This window comes from Accipiter gentilis, chromosome 6 (assembly GCF_929443795.1).
Source record: "Accipiter gentilis chromosome 6, bAccGen1.1, whole genome shotgun sequence".
In the NCBI taxonomy this organism is placed as follows: domain Eukaryota; kingdom Metazoa; phylum Chordata; class Aves; order Accipitriformes; family Accipitridae; genus Astur; species Astur gentilis.
Genome location: NC_064885.1, coordinates 17,397,988 through 17,417,265, shown reverse-complemented (window position 1 = coordinate 17,417,265; position 19,278 = coordinate 17,397,988). Strand labels below are relative to the sequence as shown.

The 19,278-nt window shown below is 43.4% G+C and overlaps 1 protein-coding gene across 3 annotated transcripts; it reads left to right on the top strand.

The window, feature by feature from the left end:
- The first annotated feature begins 1,346 nt into the window (after positions 1–1,346).
- On the top strand, positions 1,347–16,094 carry AMMECR1L (AMMECR1 like). 3 transcript variants are annotated; one of them, XM_049802722.1, is made up of 7 exons: positions 1,347–1,664; positions 4,186–4,630; positions 10,001–10,111; positions 10,565–10,679; positions 11,405–11,495; positions 12,475–12,571; positions 13,794–16,094. In XM_049802722.1, the coding sequence occupies exons 2-7, from the start codon at positions 4,224–4,226 to the stop codon at positions 13,903–13,905; spliced, it is 933 nt and encodes a 310-aa protein (XP_049658679.1). In that variant the 5' UTR covers positions 1,347–1,664; positions 4,186–4,223; the 3' UTR covers positions 13,906–16,094. The 3 variants fall into 3 exon arrangements, 2 of the variants coding, with proteins under 2 accessions (XP_049658679.1, XP_049658678.1); XR_007506339.1 differs by lacking the exon at positions 1,347–1,664 and having other exon boundaries at positions 2,107–4,630; positions 11,405–12,042; positions 13,794–13,810; XM_049802721.1 differs by lacking the exon at positions 1,347–1,664 and having other exon boundaries at positions 2,109–4,630.
- Positions 16,095–19,278: the final 3,184 nt, after the last annotated feature.

Below are 19,278 nucleotides of genomic sequence, written 5' to 3'. Positions count from 1 at the left end.
TACAGAAATTCCATTTTACAATCTTAAAGAGCCATACCAGTTTGTTTGTGTCTTGAGGTTGAATGTGGAGTGTGCTTATAACGGAATCTGCAAAATCTGTTCTTCGGCTTTTGTAAATGTTTTGCCTGTGTTTTTAGAAGGAAATTAGAAAGTTGCATTGTGGCTTCCTCTATTGCCTAACTTGCTGTACACTGAGAACACCTCATGCAGCCAGAACACCTTGACTTTAACAGCAATCCTCAGCCCAGAGAGTTAATTTACTCAAAACAAGCAGCTGAGAGAGAAGTCTCTCCATTGAGAGTGCAGCCTGAGCCTCTTATTTTTACAATGTGTCCTAAAGCTACTGACGGAACACCTACTTCCCTGCGGTATTTTTGGCAAGAAGCAGCTAGAAATATTAAAAAAGTAGGGTTGGTTGCGGTGCGGTCGTGAACGCTTGCTGTCTTTGTACTACTGCCAGAACCGTGTTTTAAGTCCCCCTGTAAACACGCTCTGCTCGGCGGCCAGGGCTATTTTTATCGCCGTCTTTGCAAGCAAAAAAACCTTTTGCAAGAAAAAGCGACTGCCAGCCAGCCTAAACTGAAAATTATTTCGGGGTCGCCCTTGTTCCCGATTCGTCCTGCCAGGGCCGATGAAGTAGCCCGCCGGACGACCCGCGCCGGTACCTACGTTCCCGTGACGGCCTCGGCAGAACGGGCCTCCGGGCCTCCCTCACGCCCGTCCCCTCAGCGGGAAGCTCCTACCGGCGCTGGGCAAGGCCGGGGCTGTGTCAGAACGGGCCGGAGCCGGCCGCGGAGGCCCGCGGCTCCCCTTAGCCGGGCGCTGGAGGCGGGACGGGCTCCGGGTCAGGGAGCGCCTGCCCCGCCCCCGGCGCGGCGGGACGGACCAAGGCCCCCAGGCCGCGGGGGAGGATGGGGGGGGGCGGTGGGCCAGTGGGGAGGGTCTCCCCGCCCCCAGCCACGGAATGGATGTTTCCGCCCGCGCGCCCCTCCTCTGGAGTGCCGTCGCAGCGGCTGCTGGCCAATGGGAGAGCGGCGCCCTCGCCACGTGAGGGTGTCTTCCCCCCCGCTCCCCCCTCTCCCGGTCAGCACGCAGCCGGGGGCGGGGGAGCCCCGCGGGCGAGTGGCCCCTCCCGCCCCCGAAACTGTTTGTCCTCGCACGTGCGGCCAGTCACGTGACGAGGAGGGAACCCGGCCACGCGGGTCCCCCGACGGGGAGCGGAAGTCCCCGGTATCTATGGTTCCGAGGGGGGGCAAGAGCGCCCTTCCTTCTCTATGGTCGCGTTGGCACCGCGGGGCCGACGGGAGGCTGGCGGACTATGTACATTTTTCCCTCATTACCTCACGAGCAGGGAGGAGGCTGCCGGGATAGCGGAGGACCTTCCCTCGGCCTCGCTCCAGTCCTCCAGGTCCCCTCGCTGCCCGGCAGCCCCGGGAAGCCCGGCTCCCGGCCCAGCCGCGGCGGGCACTGTCCCCCTCCCCCCCTCCCTCCCTCCCTCCCTTCCCCCGCCCGCCGGGCCCGCTTCTCTGAGGAGCCTCGCCCAGGCCTATGGCTCCATGAGGCGGGAGAAGGAGGAGGCGGCGGCGGCGGCGGGGCAGCGGCGGCGGCGGCGGCTGGGCTGAGGCGGAGGAGACGCTGCGTCCGGCCCGGGCCGGGTGCAGGAGGTGGGCGAGCCCGGGGAGGGGGGAGGCGGGTGGCGCCGGCGTCCCGCCCGCCCCGGCGGCAGGGAAGGGGTCAACGGGGCTGGGGGGGGGCTCGCGCCCCCTGGCGGCGGCGGTTCTGCCCCACCGGGGGCGGGGGGCGGGGCGGGCCAGGCGGAGGCGCGGGGTGGGCTGCGGGGGCGTCCCGGGCCCCGTCCCCCTGCTGCCCACCCCACCCCCACCCCCACCCCCCCGCGCGCTCCCGGCGGGGCAGGCGGAACCCCGGAAACGCCGCCGGAAAGTTTGTATCCGAGCGCGCGGGGCTCATCCGGCGCCGCGGCGGGACCGAGGGGGGGGTGTGAAACGGTGGGGCCTGCCGGCCCTTGCGCTTGGCGCGGGGGAGGGGGCGCGGGGCCGCCCCAGGAGCGGGGGCAGCCTTCCCCCCGCCGTGCGCCGGGTCGGGCGTTGCGGTCGGGGAGCGCGGGCGGCACGTCCCGCCCGCCGGCCCGCCCGCCGGCGGGGGAGAGGAGCAGGGCGCTGTGGGGGGGGGGGCGCTCCGGGTCCGGTCGGGAAGTAGCGGGCTGAGGCCCTCGGCGGGGTCAGCGTCTCGGCGGGTCGGCGTTTGCCGCTGAAGCGCGTCGTTTCCTGCAGAAGTTGCTCCCGTGGGGAGGGGGAGCTCGGAGGCGAGAGCCCGGCGAGGGCCTCCCGCGGCGGGGAAAGGGTGCCCTTCGCTGGAGCCGCCGGCCCGGGATCGGTGCGGCCGCCTTTGTTAGGCCCCTTCTGCCTGCTGCGGAGGATGATAATGGGAGAAGACTTCTTTTCTGCCTCCTGCCACGTCTGCAGTTTAAAATGAGGAGTTAACGGTTTCAAATAAATAAATAAATTCTGCCCCCCCGTAAATGCGGCTAGCCTCCGGTGGTAACTTGGAAAGGCTCATCTATCCCAGCAGCTTCACTGAGCCGTAGTAGCATAACTTTTCATAGGCACTGAAAACAATTACGTGTTCACTTTGTCAAAGTTATGCTTTTGTTTTTCCTCTGGGTTTGTTGGGTTTCGGGCTTTTTATTACAAAGGTAGAGATCAAAGAAGGAAGGATAATTTTCATTAGGTCTTGTAACTTGTTCCTTATGCAGATTATCTTTCTAAAACCTTGATGTGAGGATTCCTAAACTGCAAGTGTACATGTTTTGTGTTGAGAGGCATGTGTCTCAACATGTCTTACACCAGTTCTGGTTCAGTTCAGTTCTCACGATGGCCGATGGAACTTCGTGGATGAAGTTTGCATTGTTTGCACATGCAGGGAAGGAAGGGAGTTTTCACACCACGAATTTCAGCGCCTGCCACCCCCCACCCTGTTCTGTGCATGTGCTGTCAGTTCACCCATCGGTTAAATACTTGCAAGAGCTTGGAGGGATGCTCTGGTGGTTAAAGTAGTAGCCCGCTACTCACAAGAGCCGAGTGTGACTTCCAGTTCTCCATGGTGTGCTCTGTGACTTAGGTCTCTCTGCTTTTCAGCCCCATTTGATAGATGGGGAACTGTTTTTCCCTCCCTTTGTGTGTTTAGATCTCATGGCGAAGATGGTATTATACCTATTTAAGTTCCTGCCCTTGACACAGGGTCCTTGCCTATCATCTTCATTCATTTTTGTCTGCATAGTTTTTCCTCCCTGTATTTGTTCCACCTCTTCTTGTGATGCAAGAGCTAGTGTTCTCTTCTTTGCAAGCAAAATGCTGTTCTGGGTTTCTTTTTAATACCATATCTGTTTCCTGCTGTTATTGCTTCCCTCTGTTCAGGCTGTGCATGGTCTTCAGCTCTTCCTCCCCTGCACATCCTGACTGTACGCCCTACGTGTTTACTTACAAGCACTACTTGTTTACCTAATCCTGGAGAGTAAATGCAGATTCTAGTTCATGGGGTCTGGAAAATAGCCTGTTGTTTAGAAAATGGTGGTTCAATGCTTGTAGGTTCTCTTTGTGTCTTCCTTAGGCTAGCGCTAAATCAAGGGCAGCACCCCTGGGAGTCCAACCCTGAAGGTGTCATTCGGAGTTGTCGCTCTTCTGTTGAGAATAGGGAAGGGAAATGCACTTGTGGTTTTTCAATAGCTTGTTTGCCATTGGTGCAGGCATTGACCAAGGGGGAACGGGTAATCCGGAAAAGCAGCGGATGGGGTATATCTGTAGTCCAAAGCCTTTTTGTCTTTTTTTTTCTTCTGTTCTCCCACAGTTTCATTCCCTTTATGGGAAGGCTGGTTATGGGTTTTTTTGTGATGAGCCGCCTATTACAGTGTTCAGTAGACTTTAAAAGTGTGTTTTCATATACATTGTGTACACACTTTTTCAGTTTATGTGTAAAAACACCCATTCCGCTTGCTGAACTGGTTTTAGTTCTGTACTTAGCTGGGCGTTGTGAGGGTTTTCTTCCTTTTTTTGTTGCAAAAGCAAACCTCTCTGACACTTTAGCAGAAGCAAGGAAGCAGCTGTTGGTTTTTCACCTGTAACTGTTTTGTGTATTGCTTTTTTTTTTTTTTCACCCCCTCCTTGCCAGGGTTCTGCAGTGTTCCAGGCAGCGAGTTTTGAAGCAGGATGGGAAAAAGACGCTGTGTTCCTCCACTTGAGCCCAAGCTGGCAGCTGGCTGTTGTGGGGTAAAGAAGCCCAAATTGTCTGGGAGTGGAACGCACAGTCATGGGAATCAGGCCACAACTGTACCAGGCTCCAGTTCAGGTCCTCTTCAGAACCACCAGCATACAGACGGGAATAATGGAAGGGAGAACGTATCTGACTTGACTTTGGGCCCAGGAAATTCCCCAATTACTCGAATGAATCCCACTTCAGGAGCTCTGAGCCCACTTACTCGGCCCAATGGAACTGCCAACAGCACCAAGAACCTGGTGGTGACAGCGGAGATGTGCTGCTACTGCTTTGATGTACTCTACTGTCATCTCTATGGTTTCCCTCAGCCACGACTTCCTCGATTTACCAATGACCCCTAGTGAGTAAATCCATGTGTGGGAGGAAGGCTGAGAAACCAGCGTCCAGAGCTGTGGTTTGGTTGGGGAGGGATGAAGGGTTTCCTCTGGAAAATGGGAAAACTGGTATGCAGGGAGGAAGGGGGGTGTTCTGCTGCTTGCTTTGTTTACCAGAACCAAAAAATGATGCACTGTAAGTGCACAAAAGAGTAAAAACACTCTGTTACGGTTGTTGGTGGAGATGAGTGGAGCTTTGAATAGTGGCCTTCAAGGGAGAACATGCTTAGCCCTACAGAAAGAGAGTTAGGCAAAATACAAGGAAGTGTGGTGCTTCTTCATCAGCTCACAAGTCTGATGTGTTGTGCGAGACGTTGCATACTTTATTGAGGAGTGCAAACCCACTTCATGATAACAATCTGTTAAAGTTTGCTCCCTTCTTCGTAAATAGATTCCTCTGCAAAAAATTAACTGCACTGTGCCTCCCATAAAATTGTACTAAAATAGTGAGTGAAACTGACATTAGAGTTTTCAGAAAACAGTAAAATAATGTCATTAATTTGAAGAGGATCGTGCTTCTGATGTCAGGCACTAACTTGGTGAAGGGACAAGGGGAGAGATTTCCTTCTGTGAAGCAAATGGAAAGGGAATAAAGAAGTTGAAACAAGTTCCCGTCTCATCCTGAAACAAATGCTGACCTAGTAAGAATTGGACAAGGACACTTAAAATGGTGTTCAGGTGTCCAAGTTAATGGGTTTAGCAGGGAGGGGAACAAAAAATTTGCCAGTTGTAGAACTGAAAAACTGTGTTGTGGAGATAGTGCTAGTTGGGCAATATGGGGAGAAATGGAGAGTTAATTTTCAAGGACGATACTAAGGTTAAGAAGAAAGGAGGTGTGTATTAGAAGAAGCGAGGAGAAGGATTTATGAAGGTATTTTGCTTTGGTGAGATTTAGCTGATGTTTATCTGAAGGTTGAATGCATAGGTGTGGAAATGTTAATGTTAAAATGTTTGGTGGAAGAATCATATAGGAAAGATCAATGACAGATACACCTTCTGACGCTTCTCCAGGGGCCACCTCCAGAACAATAGATAAAATACAAAGTTGTTGACATCCTTAATTTAAGTTAATGAATTTTAAATTGATGTAAAGGAACAATGGCTAAAACAGGTCAAGGACTTTTTCCGTGTGTTAAATGTCTCCCCACCTTATTGGCTGTCAGCGTAGATGTAGGTTGTGCTTCCATGCAGTTATTATCCGAGCAGGATTATGGATGCATGTTCTGAATGCTACCGCAGGCTAAGCTGTTTAATATTGTAAATACACGTGAATGGAGAAATACTCTGGACTAGAATATAGAATAGTTCCATTGATGCCCCAAACTGAAATATTTCTGCTGTTGTTTCTCATGCCTAAGCTAAGTAGGCTCCTTTTACAAAATGATACATTAGTGTGCTTATTATTTTGTCACTTGAAATAAAAAGGGGTTTTTTTGTTGTTGTACTGTTCTTAAATCAATAAGAGAGATTCTTTTATACAGATTCGTTATTTTGGCATTAAGGGAGATTTCTAGCTGGATTTTGTTGCTGTTTCGGTTGACTAGTTTCAAAGGGGGTGTTCTTTCAGGAATCTCAGCTGTTTGAATTTTGTGCCCAAATTTGGAAAGTTAAAAATCATTCATTGCGCATTTCTGTGCTGATAATTTAAAAGTCTCTTAGATCAGCACTCCAAAGCAAAACCGGCTCTTCTCTTTTCTTCCCCGCCCCAGGCAAATGCCTACCTCAATTTTCTTGTGTTTCAGCATTTATGCATGTTGCTTCTAGTAAATAGTTCTGTGTACCCCAGGGAAAAGCATGAGGTTTGCTTTCTTGTAGAGCAGTACACAGGGATGATCTGTCACACTTGAGACAGTAATGTAATGAACTTCAAGCCAACTGTTATCAAATATAAGAGTAAGCAAAGTGAAAATACATAAATGATTTGCATTATTGTCCTTTGTAATGTAGTTGATGTCAATGTAAGAGATCTTAGAACAAAACAAAGGTATATACCAGAAGTCTCTCTGGACAGACAGAAAAGAGACTGTTGATGCATGGAATAGAGATGCACAGGTTTGTCCCAATCTATTTCTCAGATAACATATCTTTTAAATTGGTGCTGAACTCTAATGTAAAGATAGAAGTAGTTGTGAAGGTCAGTACTCTGCATAAACAGGGTATTAACATAAAAGTTACAGGGTTATGACTTGAAAACCACTGTGAATTCCAGTTACCAACTTGAGAGGATATGCACATGGGCAACAATCTTCAGGGGAGTTACGGAGCTGGTAGATACCTGTGGAGTAAAGGAACCTTACACCCATGTTAGCAATGATGTTCACAAATCAATGTAGAGCAGGTGGCATTGCAAGACTTGTAGTTGTGTCTGAATTAACTTGGTAAATGAAGAAAATATCCCCTTTGCTATTCAGGTTACTGAAAACATTACAATTTTGAGTCTGTATGGCATGCAAATTGTTAATTAGTTTCTTCTTCCAATTTTGTACTTCAATCTTTGTTTTGGTTTGTTGGGTTTTTTTTATAATAGTAGGTATTACAAACTGGTACTAAAGCTACACCATGCAAGTTTCTAGTTGCCATGCAAGACAAATAAGATACTTGCATCATAAAATCTGTACTGTAACAGGTTTTTTCCTATTACAAGTTATAGTTTGTTCAAATCAGAATTTATTTTGCTACTTTAAAATACCCTTTTTAGTTGCAATTGGAAAAGCTAGTTTTTAGTTGCTGAAATTCCCCTCAGCCTAGTAAACCCTTGTTAAACGCACTGAAGTAGGAGGCTGTGGCTGGGGGAGAAATGATTCCCATAATCTGTTAAGCATATGACTGCAAAGTACTGGTAAGCGCTGTAGGGTGAACACGGGCAAAAGATTGTTGTGACTTTTCTCAGTACATTTGGGAAATACACTGTTCAAGGAGGGGCTATGGAACAATTAACATTGTCAGCTGCACCTGCAGCTTGCTAAGTGCATTTATTCTTCAGATACAGAAACAATGTCTTTTCTACAGTGAAAAATTGTATAATGGTGAAATTTTGTGTACTTGCACAAAATCATATATCTTTTTTTTATGCCTCCATTCTTACGACCATGGTGAAAAATTGTTTAGAATGTGCTTTAAGATATTTTTTAAAATATGACAGCCTTCTGAGTATAATTATCCTGTCCTTTCTGGTAATACCTCTTCTATTATAGATGCAGAAAGCTGTGTCGCAGCTCAGTGGAAGCTTTTTTTTTTTTTTTTCCTTTGGAAGGGGAAAGAGGTGAACTGCAAATGTGAACTTGTGGTTTGAATTGAAGAAGAGAAGGGACTTAGATTTGTCAGTGGTGCTTTTCATTTTCTCCCTTCCCTTTTCTGTTTGGGGTGACTGTCACATGGGCTAAGTAATGGTTTCAAAACTTTAATTAGATTAAGCTAAATTTCCACTGAACTTGTGACAGTAATGTTTCTCAGGAATCTCCTTTGTAAGTTTAGTATCTTCTTTGGTAAGCTTTCTAATATATTTTCTTACACTCTGTTTCTGTTTCAACGTACAACAGCTAGATGAAAGTGTAGAGGAATGACACCCTGCAAGTGCCTTGAAAACTTTTGTTGGAAAACTAGAACAGTAAATCATCTGTCCTGGTCAAGCAACCATAAGGTGGCTGATGGTTGTGAAAGAATGTTTCCGCTTCCTCTGTGGGCAAAGTTCCCCTTCACAATTATCCCTTAAAGGCTATATGCTATTTTGGGTAGTACTTCTGCTGTTGATCACAGCTGGTAACTAGAGACTGAACAATGGATTTATGTTGTGATAGAGTTTTTTAATTCCATTGTTGCTCTGAGTAATATCACTGGGCATTGCTTTATCACTACAGTTTAAATTATGTTCTAATTAGACATAAGAAGCTCTGTTGCCTGTACTTGAGAAATCATCCACACTCCATGCTGGCTGTGTTGTCCAAACAGCATTTCTTAGTATTTTTTGTAATGTTTGCTGCAAAGATACATTGCTTACAAGAGCTTCAAGAGTTTGAGGAAAGCGTCTAAGCTCTGTTGTAGAACCAGTTACTCTGTCTTCATGTTTTAGAACTCCTGTCAATGTTTGTTTAATCTCAGAAAATTATTTTCTTAACCCTGCATGTTTTCTATCATATTACTTATCTTTTAAAGTTTGATAGAAATCCACAGACTGATGTTTGGAATCACTGATGACTAACTTTGTTATTTATGCTTGGGTTCAAAGCGACCACATCTTGTATTCAGTACTCTGTAATCTGAAAAAGTAAGATCATTTGTCCTGCTGTTATAATGAGATCAGCATCATCAGTTGCCTTGCAAAATTTTCCAGATGTTCAGACATTCTTGTAGAGCTGCAGCCACCGCTGTCCTTCCTTTACTGCTTCTCTTTACAGCCGTTTGCAATTTCACTCACTTCTGTAGAAATGAAGTTTTTACACTTAATATTTGCAGTCATCTTTACCCATCTACCTCTTCATGGAGCTCTCCTCAATACTGTTGCTCTGAAATTCTTGTTGTTTGAGGCTTAATCATGGCTTCTAGTTTAACAGATTGAAATGAGCCTGCTGAATTTGAGAATCTACTGTTGTGCCTGTAACTTCATGATAGTAGACAGGAAAATGGAAATCCATGTGATGTTTGAGTAGGAACAATATAGTGATATAGATATGTGTTCAACAGGAGAGAATATGTGTAAATATGAATCGAATGTAAGGTAAGCAAAAGATGTGAACATAAACTGAGCACTAGGGATGGACCCAGAAGTCAGATCCTCACAGAAATAACAGGGAAAAAAACCTACGCTTGCTTTTTATTCCTTTAAAAAAAAAAAAAAAAAAAGCTTTTATCGCAAACCTGAATTATAGATGATTTGCAGAATGCTTGGGGATCTTTCAGGTTCAATGGTACTATAAATAAGTAATCTTGTTTGCTTTACATATATTAATTTTTATATGGGTTGTCATGTAAACTAGTGGATGCTACTAAGTGAGGCCGTTACTCACAGAGGTAATTAGTGGGGTCAAATAACCATATCACTCATTAGAAGACAGCACAGTGTCTGGCCAGGAAGGTGTCGATGGAGGGCTTGCAGAGTACTGGTGGAGAGAAAGAAGTATGCTGAAAAGGTGGGGGGATGTTGGGCTTTTGCATTTGGGGCTGTGTGGGGGTGGGGTTTTATTATTGCTAGATAGCAGGTGAGAAAACATCCCTGTTGGGGTTTATTAGAGGGAAAGAAAGCAAGTGCACGCATATGTGCTTTTTTACACCTTCTTGGTCTCCCCTTAGCCACCAAATATCTCTAGATGCTGGAGTATTTCTCTTTTTTGCCTTTTCAGTCCACTCTTTGTGACGTGGAAGACGGGGCGAGACAAGCGGCTTCGTGGCTGCATTGGGACCTTTTCAGCCATGAATCTTCACTCAGGACTCAGGGAATACACATTAACCAGGTAATCATGTTGAATATGAAATAAATCTGAAATTTGTTGAATTTGTTGGATCAACGTAGTTCAATTTAATATGTCTCACGATAAAATAAACCTGAGAAATATATGTAGTTAGGGTGAAGTAATATATCAGGATTTAGTGGAACATCTTTGCAACAGGTGAATTTTGGTTGACATTTTAAGGCTAATGTCAAATCTGTCTTGCATACCAACAGTTTTGACATCTTGTGTAACACATAATTTCTCTCAAACTGCAGTAAGTGGAGGACAGCATCAGGAAGCTTACACTAGTGTTTGCTTATTACAGTTCATTAGATTAGGAAGAGATGCAAATCACTTCCTCTGCAGCAGCAAAGAGAAACGTGTTTCATGGAGGCCTAATCAAAAAGGGAATAACTGAGCATCTGACACTAATTTGCTGCTTGTATTAGGCAATATATCTTCTCTTTCCTTTAGTGCACTTAAGGATAGCCGATTTCCCCCCCTGACCCGCGAGGAGCTGCCCAAACTCTTCTGCTCTGTCTCCCTCCTCACTAACTTTGAGGATGCCAGTGACTACCTGGACTGGGAGGTGAGAACAGGTGCATTTGGAACTCTGCATCACTCTCTCGTTCCGTTCGGGTTCGGGTTAGTACATGGTGATGTGTCTCCTTCATTACAGGGGTGTATGGGGATAGAAGAAAATGGGAATAGAAGAAATGGGGCTGGAAAACTAGAAGGGAGGAAGAGGATGGGCTAGCAGTCTGCTTTTGCTTGGGAGGGGATTTGAATGGGAATGAGAGAAACGTGAAGTGTTTTATCAATTTAGCCCAATAGGAGATGGGTATAAATACATATGTAAAAACCTGGGAAGTATTTTGATGCTGTGAATAGAAACTGGGAATAAAAAGCAGTAAAGACTGAAGATATAGATAATTTTTTAGGACCTTGTACATGGAATTGTATTTAGTTCAAGGATTAAATAGACTTTGTGATTGGGCTATTTTAGGCATGACTCTTGTGTAGAGATCTTGTCTGTCTTGCCCAACATAAAACTGTCAGACTTCTCAGGAGAAGTGGCAAGGAGACTGGTTAGGCTTGTCTGGGAGATGTGGCAGAGGTCCTTTATGCTGCTAAGAGAGCTACTTGTGAGACCTGCCTGGCAAGGACAGAGAGTGGGGAAGAGAATGTACTTAACCAGGCAAAAGCCAAACTGGCCAGAGAGAGAGAGATACACAGTGTTGTGGGAATGACAACTTGATCGTGGACTCAGTGCTAGCAAACACCTCTTATTTGGCTATTCATTTCCATCTATAGGTTGGGATCCATGGGATCAGAATAGAATTCATCAATGAGAAAGGTGTCAAACGCACAGCCACGTATTTACCTGAGGTTGCTAAGGAACAAGGTGGGTTTGAGATGGCAGCCAAACATGTCAACACATTATGTCACAGAATTGGGTAACATAAATCTATGGATTTTGGGTTTGGATTGCAATGCTGTCCTCATAGTAGTGCCATGGAGCCACCAGGCTTAAACTGGATAACTGACACCTGATACAGCTGCTGCTGGGTTTTCATCTGGCCTTTCTCTCATCCCACATCTGTGCACAGTTGTATCTTAGTGTAAAAATGTTTTAGGGCTTAAGAAATAGAGGATCTCAAAGTATGGATCTTCCAGCTTCATTCAGCGTTGCATCTTTCCTCTTCTATGTTTCTCCCACCAACTAGGATAACTGCAGGCTGCACAGCACCAACAGGAGAGTCCCTTTCCTCCTCATTCTTGCTAAAGTAGCATCCTCCAGATGAGGGCAGGAAACAGGGCCCCTCTGGAGCACACTTCCCACTCAAATATAGTAGCGGTCACCATGGTAACTGCTCAAAATATTGCCTCCTTTCCTCCACCTAGCAGAGTGGAGTGGTCGCATCCTCCTGGCTCTGGGGCAAAAGACTAAGGTAGGAATTTTAACTCTGATCTCTCACATAGCAGTGCACTGTGCTATCACTAGAGCATCAGATTGATCCCAATTTGTCTATTAAAGAGCTAAGTATTGTCTTATTTTAAGGCTTAGAGAGCTAAACTTGAGTGGTATGTGATAAAACAGTTTGGGGTCCCTGCAACAGAAGCAAGGCACAGACCTTTGTAAGAAGAGACGTCATATGGAATTACTGGTTTATAGACCAGTTCCAGTATGAGTTAAAAGGGGTTGGCATGTGCAGACAGTGTGAATGCATAAGGTCATGTATGTCCAGTTCAACACTGGTATTTCTAAAGTTCAGTTTCCTGTTTAGTCGTTTGCTTTTTTAGAGGCCTTTTAATGCATCTCTTATCTTTTTGAAACATTGTTTTTATATTGAAAAATTTCCCTTGCTTCTATTTTTCAATAGACTGGGATCAGATCCAGACCATAGACTCCTTACTCAGGAAAGGTGGCTTTAAGGCTCCGATTACCAATGATTTTAGGAAAACGATTAAACTCACCAGGTAAGTAAATATATTTGTCATCTTTTAATTTTACTTCATAGTGTTTTGTGGGTAATTTAAAGTATTTGTGCTTGATGTAATTCTTCATGCCCCTTTCAGATGAGAGATGTAGTCTGAAAGACAAAATCATAAATGCCACATGTTAGGCATATAATGTATATGGAATGAAGCACAATATTTTTGTCCATGCAGGATTGAAGTTAGCATTTTCTAAGAGAAGTGCCACTGGTTTTAATATCATCCACATGAAGAATCAAAAGAAGCAGAACCTTTGAAAGTTAAAAAGGATGCTTTTTCTGTATCTTTACAATGGAATTCCTTTTCTCGGTGTGCTCATCTGTGGATGGTGTAGCTATTTGGAGGTGACAGCTGTCTTAAAACCAAACCACACTCAAATTTTGCTGGTTTTCAGAATTCGCTTGCTTTTCTATACCCCCAGCTGTCCTATTGGTTTCAGCTTCCTTTATGTTAGTAAAAATTGGGACATTCTGGTTTTGTATAGGAACACTAATTTATCAGGTCGTTCCTTACCTCTGGGGAAATGAGGTGGGTATGCAGGTTTTTTTGTAAGAGGAGAGGACAGGATGGTGGTTTTCATTAAAAACTGGTGTAACGTGGACTTAGTGCAATTCACAACCACTTTGAAGTTATCTGTTGTGCAGCATGCTTTAGAAGCACCTGGAAATCTCTGGTCTCTCAGAAGGGACTTTGTGTTTTATGAATTCTGATCATATGACATGAACTAAGTCTCATATGCTATAATAAGCCTTCCTTAACCCAACTCTACATCATTTTCTTTCATTAGCCTTTCAAATGTGAAGATAACCACAATAATAAATAATAGTGAAATACTGGTTATTTAGACTCTGAAACTGAGTCTTCTTCCAGCAAACTTTTCATGCCCTTTTTTTCCCCACAGCAAATGGATAAAAAGAATACAAATTGGATCATTTGTTTCCTACGTGCTACTTCAGGAGTCCCCTTATGATTGCCCTGAATAGGGCTCAACTTTTGGGACATTGAAGCTAATTCAAGCTTCGATGGGTTATTCAGACTACTGCATGAGGCAGTATCGAAGAAATTAGATTTTGAAGTTAGTGAGTTCCTCTTGGTTGCTATTGGCTGCAAGCTAAAAGGTGATCTGGGATGAATGTTTTTATGTCTAAGGCCCTTCATATTGCATAGTCTGTTACATTATTTTTTTCTCATGCTGTTCCCATAGGTACCGCAGTGAGAAGGTGACAATCAGTTATGCAGAATACATGGCTTCCCGTCAACATTGTTTCCAGAATGGCACTCTTCATGCCCCTCCCCTCTACAATCATTACTCCTGACACACGGCTGCATGACCAGTCCCACTCCCCAGTTGCTGCCAACGGCTACGACATCATTGGGGCAGATGCCTCCTCTTCCTGGTCCAGTTACTTCTACTACTGCACCATTTTATGATGCTAGCTTCCGTTGCCAAGTCTGCCTTCCAGCTGACCTGGGGGGAGGACGAGAGCATGACAGAACTTCAGGGGCCCAAGCCTTATCTCAGCCTTTCCTCCAAACGGGGGTTCAGTTGGATTGGGGCTCCATGCCTATGAACTGTTGTGAGGTGCAGAAGACCTCTGGGAGTGAAAGTGCCACTTTGGACTGATCTGTTCTTGTGTGTTACCGACACTCCGGAAACTTGAGTTGTTTGTTATAGAAGCCCCCCAGATCAAGTAGGAGCATTCCCCTGGCAGCCTGGGCAACGGAGTCCAACAAAACATTTTTTAGGTTCTTTTTAATTTTTTTTAATCTCTGGTATCTGTTGTGTACCGAGAGCTGATTGCAGTCCCCCCACATCACAGGCGGACATTATGATATTGGGGAGGGTTGAACATCTGGATAGCACCCCATCCTCACAGACAGAAAACAAAGATGTGAAAACCTTTGGATGGTATTGCAGATGAATCCATTATTTAAATAAACCCTAGAAGGCTTTAATTATCAGATTCCACTGTAGGTTGGATTCTCTAGAAAGCCTTTTGGTTTACAGTTTTCTGGGTCTTTAGACAGTGCTTTGTAAAGTACCCTGCTATGAAATAGAATGCTGTTATGCCTATAAGAGAGCAACATGGCACATGCTGTGTATGTGAAGGACAAGGTACTTGAATGTCCCTGGACAGTCTTCTCTTTTACGACCAAGTTTTGTGTCCAAACATTTGTAACTGAGCCCAATTGGATTAGGGATGGGGAGGGATTTGCAGGGCATTGACTGTAGTCATACAAGTGAGACTAGTGACTGAAATTTGTTTAACTTAAGCTAACAGTCTCGGGGACCTTCCTTTTGATGGGACAGCCACTTTCTCTGGTGTGACTACTGATCTTGAGAACTGTGAGTATATTCCAGTTTATAGCAGGCCTATGGTATAGAGCTATGTAGTTTCACTGGTAAGTTATCTTACACAGTTTAGTCATTACCACATTAAGGCAATGAGTGGGGAAACTATTACCTAAACTGTGTGAAACTCACATGCATTCTGTATTTCTTCTCCCATCGTTGATGATTACAAGAAATAATCTCTTCTAAGAGGAAGACAAGTTATCCAGTTGTTATTCTGCAGCATCATTGAGGCATGTCATAAACTCTAAATTATGACAGTCTCTCAATGAGGCCACTGGACTCCAAAATACAATTGGAGGGGGTATGGAGGGGGGTGTTTTGTTTTCCAAGTTTCTGGAGAGTCAACAATGATCAGGAAAGAAAATACAAGTGCATAGCAGAGTAATGGCTATTTGGTTGCATATATATTTAAAGCTTGCTTGTGTGTGGTAATGACAGCTTTTAAAATTGGCTGGTGTTTCAAGCCTGAAATTCTCTCCTGGCATGGCAGGGAACAGGGCTGGTAGAAAGCTCAGAACTGCACGCTGCTGCTTCTTCTGGTCCTAGAGAAGCAAACAGAATTGTGCAGTTTTGCTTCATGTTGGTGTAACATCCTCCTGCTGGAGGAGAGAGACATGAGGGAAAGGAGGGGGTCCTATTCTGGATAACGGTGCAATATCGACCCAGCTTTCCTCCTGTACTGGGTCATTCTTATCAATTGCCACTTTTCCCTTGTGATGTTGTTGAAAAGCAATTAAAGATTAAGGGTTTGTTTCATGATTTCCTGCTGCTGAGAATAAATTGGTCTTGTTACAAACTCGAGTGGTTTGTAATTACTCTCCCAGGAGCCGTCTAGTGATGGGGGAGGGTGGGGTCCCGTCTGGATGTACCATTCACCTTTCAGCTGTCAAACAGTATGATACATAGGGCTACACTCATTACTGTTCAAGTGTTCTATGTTAGAATTTAATTTCTAAAAGGTTTAAAAAAAAGCAAAAAAAAATGGTGCTAAAACTTCACCCCTGAGCACGCTCAGTGAGACTGGTCATGCAGGCATATAGTGCCAGGCTTTTCAACAATATTGGGTTTTTTTCAAATGTTTGCCCTGTTCTGTGTCTTCAACAGTGTATAGTGTTTTCCTGATTTCATTTTATTTGATTAGGGGATGACTAAGGGGTGGGGTGGGGAGGGTTAGCTGTCATTTTTGAAGAACAGAATTTTAGGATTGAGTGACTTGGTTGGTTTAAGCCTGAAGTGGGCTAGATGGTTTGGGACTGGGGAAGCCTTATCCTCTCCCACTTCCATTTCCCCACTCAGTCTGTTGAAACAAACAAACAAACAAAAATGCCTCTAAATATGTACTGTGTTCTTGTCTTGTTGCAGTGAGAAGCTAGCAAATCAGTAACACTGGTCTGCTGCCTAAGGAACAGGCCCTCTCAGCTTTAGTCCCACAAGGGTCCAGCTATAAAATCAGTTGAAAAGTATGTCAATAGTTAAGTTAGCTCAGAAGAATATATGACAAGGACAGGTGGTCTCAGGAAATAATCCCATTTCTAGATCATTACATGGCAGCTATGCATAAGGATGAAAGAGCTGAACTAGAAACAAAACGTACTTCAAGTTGCCTCAGGATGGAGACAACCAAAATCAATGACCAATTGGTGTAAGAATTTCTCCATCATTACTTGGCTGGGACAGCAGGTTAGAACTACTCCTTCTCAAAGCAACTGTTACCTGGTTTGATCTGGATTTAACTCATCCTTGGAAGCAAGTGCCTTTTGGTCTAGAAGGGCTTATTCTCATGACAACCACAACTGAGAAATAATCTCACTGCAATTATGAATTGTCTTTGTTTTACAGTAACTACAGGAGAATGTCTTTGATCACTGGAGTCTGTCAGTGTTGGAATGTTGCCACTGTGAGGTTCTTAATTTTTTATTTTTTATTTTTCATAACGTTCAACAGTCAATCTCAACTGAGGCCATTTCAGTTTGAGAATGTTTTATGGTCAAAATATCACATATCTACAGTTTATCAGAAAAAAAACCCTGTAAGAAAATCTAAGAATTCTTTTTAACCTTTGCACAGAATAATTTGTTTTCATAGTACATTAACAAAGATCTGCAATCTTCACTGACTATTAGTGCTGTTTTCTGTTTGTATTCTGGAAACTACATGTTGTTTTGTTGGGGTTTTTTGGTTAATTTATTTCCTTAAAGTGGGAGACCTCTTTTGACCTTCAGTGCAGAGATGTCAGACCAATTCTTTGTATTACACTTGGTTGCCTCCTACCTATATAATAACTTCTGAGTGTAAATAATTGAACTCTATCCTCTAATGAAGTATTGTAGAGAATAAATCATAATGGATAAAGATTATTTGTACTGTCCTCTTTATATGGTTTCTCACAGCCTTTATGGGGGATAAGATGAAATCTTACTCATCTAGCAACATGAACAATATACTATGTGTGTAAATACCAAACCTCTAAATTACTTTAAATGTTGAGAACCAGGGAGGTTGCCAGAATGGAATGACAGCTGTCTGGAAGCACAGTAGTAGTCAAGCCAGGCTCACTAGAAGAAAGCAAGGAAAAATAGTAGGGAAATTAAAAACAAAGATTAAATATGTTTCATTAATAATGTCATAACAAAGTCTATTCGTATCCTGAAATAATGTTTGCTTGGCAATAACTCTCTGTTAATTGTCATGATAGTAAAATTTACAAAGCACGTATGTACAGAATTCTATATCGTACTGAAAATCCTGAATTTGTACACCTGGCTTAAGCTACAAAAATTGGTTGGTTTTTTTTTTTTGTCTTTTAAAATGAACTAATGAAAACAGATTATCTGTACTTCACAGGTGGTATTCTTCAGGTGATCTAAAAAATTTATTTCAGGGAAAAGAAACACCCATCTTTCTAGATTCTTACTAAATATTTTAATGTTTGCTTTGGGACAGGATCAGTTGATTTGTCGAATAGTTATGATGTTCATACCTTTGGCTTAAATGGTTTTTTCCATACACTTCCAGGTTATTGCTCATTTTTTATCTATGGCACATGTATAGTTAAAGATCCTACATTTCCTGTTTGTGGTTCTTGGGAAGGTCAGCCCTCGATATCAATGAAGAACAGGCATAAGACCCCCCACAAACCTCAACCAAACCAAGGGGGTTTGGGGGTGGTGGTTAGTTTTGACTTAAATGAGCCCAAGAACCTCATTGCAAAACCTGTTTTCAAAAAATACGCTTCTGATGCTAATAAAGGTAGAAAGTAAATCCCCTGTGCACTATAAAGAGTGGGACTCTGGGGCTAACATGATTTCCAGGTGACTCATTGTAAATTCTGAAGTTAACCATATAACTAGGATCCAATGTTGTCATGTGCCCAGGTAAGTTATCCAGTATATTCTCTCAGCTTCTTTGTTGGCTAGAATACAGTGACTGATTTGTGTATTTTTATGGCATGTGTTTTTCCTTACTTGATTTTTTTCTTTTTGGTTGAATCAGACATAAAATCTTTGTCTAGTATCTCCCATGAGAGGTTCTTTTATGCATATTGCTTTCTGTAACTGCAGTTTACACTCAACAGCTCACAGTGAAGATGAGGCCAGGTAGAAAGGTGTACATATGACTGCACACTGAAATAGTTCAATCCAGACTAAATATAAACCAGGATAATTCTCCAGAAAACACTTTCTTCTGTTTTCATTTCTTATTTCAAACAGAAATAAAATGAGTTAGTCATCTAGCACTCACTTCCTTCTAAAAACAAATTACAGAAAGGTTAGGAGAGATTTCTACAAGAAATTCAAATGAAGAATACTTGAGCATTTTTATTCTAAACACAAGAATTTTATTTTTGGACAAAATTTGTATTATAAGCTACCTAATTGTGATCAAGAAATTCCACTTCTTGAAGATAAAAATTAAAACCAGAACACTTTCCTATGCGACTCAATAAATTAATATTTATACCGACCTATGTATTGAGGATTGCTCTCAAACTGAATTGTAGTACATGGAGCAGTAGGATAGAAAAGTTCCTAAACTGTTTTTGCTACAATCTGGGAAGATGACCTGTGAATATGTTTGTTTGATGATCACTCCCAAAACACAGAAAGCCCAGAAGACTATTGTTACCATGTTCCTTAAATTAAGTATTTAACTCCACAAATTGACCAATATCCAGATTATTGAACCATAATTTTTTTTTCCTTTTTTAAAGTCAGCTAGACTACTCTTGCAATCAGGTGAATTCTGACATAAATTATGTATTATACAACCAGTTGATAGTATGTTTAGATGTCATTATATACGTATTTAAAAACGTCACAGATCATGCAAGAGC

Excerpts from the sequence above, each read along its gene's own strand:
- AMMECR1L (XM_049802722.1), top strand. The coding sequence starts at position 4,224 with ATGGGAAAAAGACGCTGTGTTCCTCCACTTGAGCCCAAGCTGGCAGCT. Across the intron at positions 11,496-12,474 it reads TGAGGTTGCTAAGGAACAAG|ACTGGGATCAGATCCAGACC; the intron begins GTGGGTTTGAGA and ends ATTTTTCAATAG. Across the intron at positions 12,572-13,793 it reads AAAACGATTAAACTCACCAG|GTACCGCAGTGAGAAGGTGA; the intron begins GTAAGTAAATAT and ends CTGTTCCCATAG.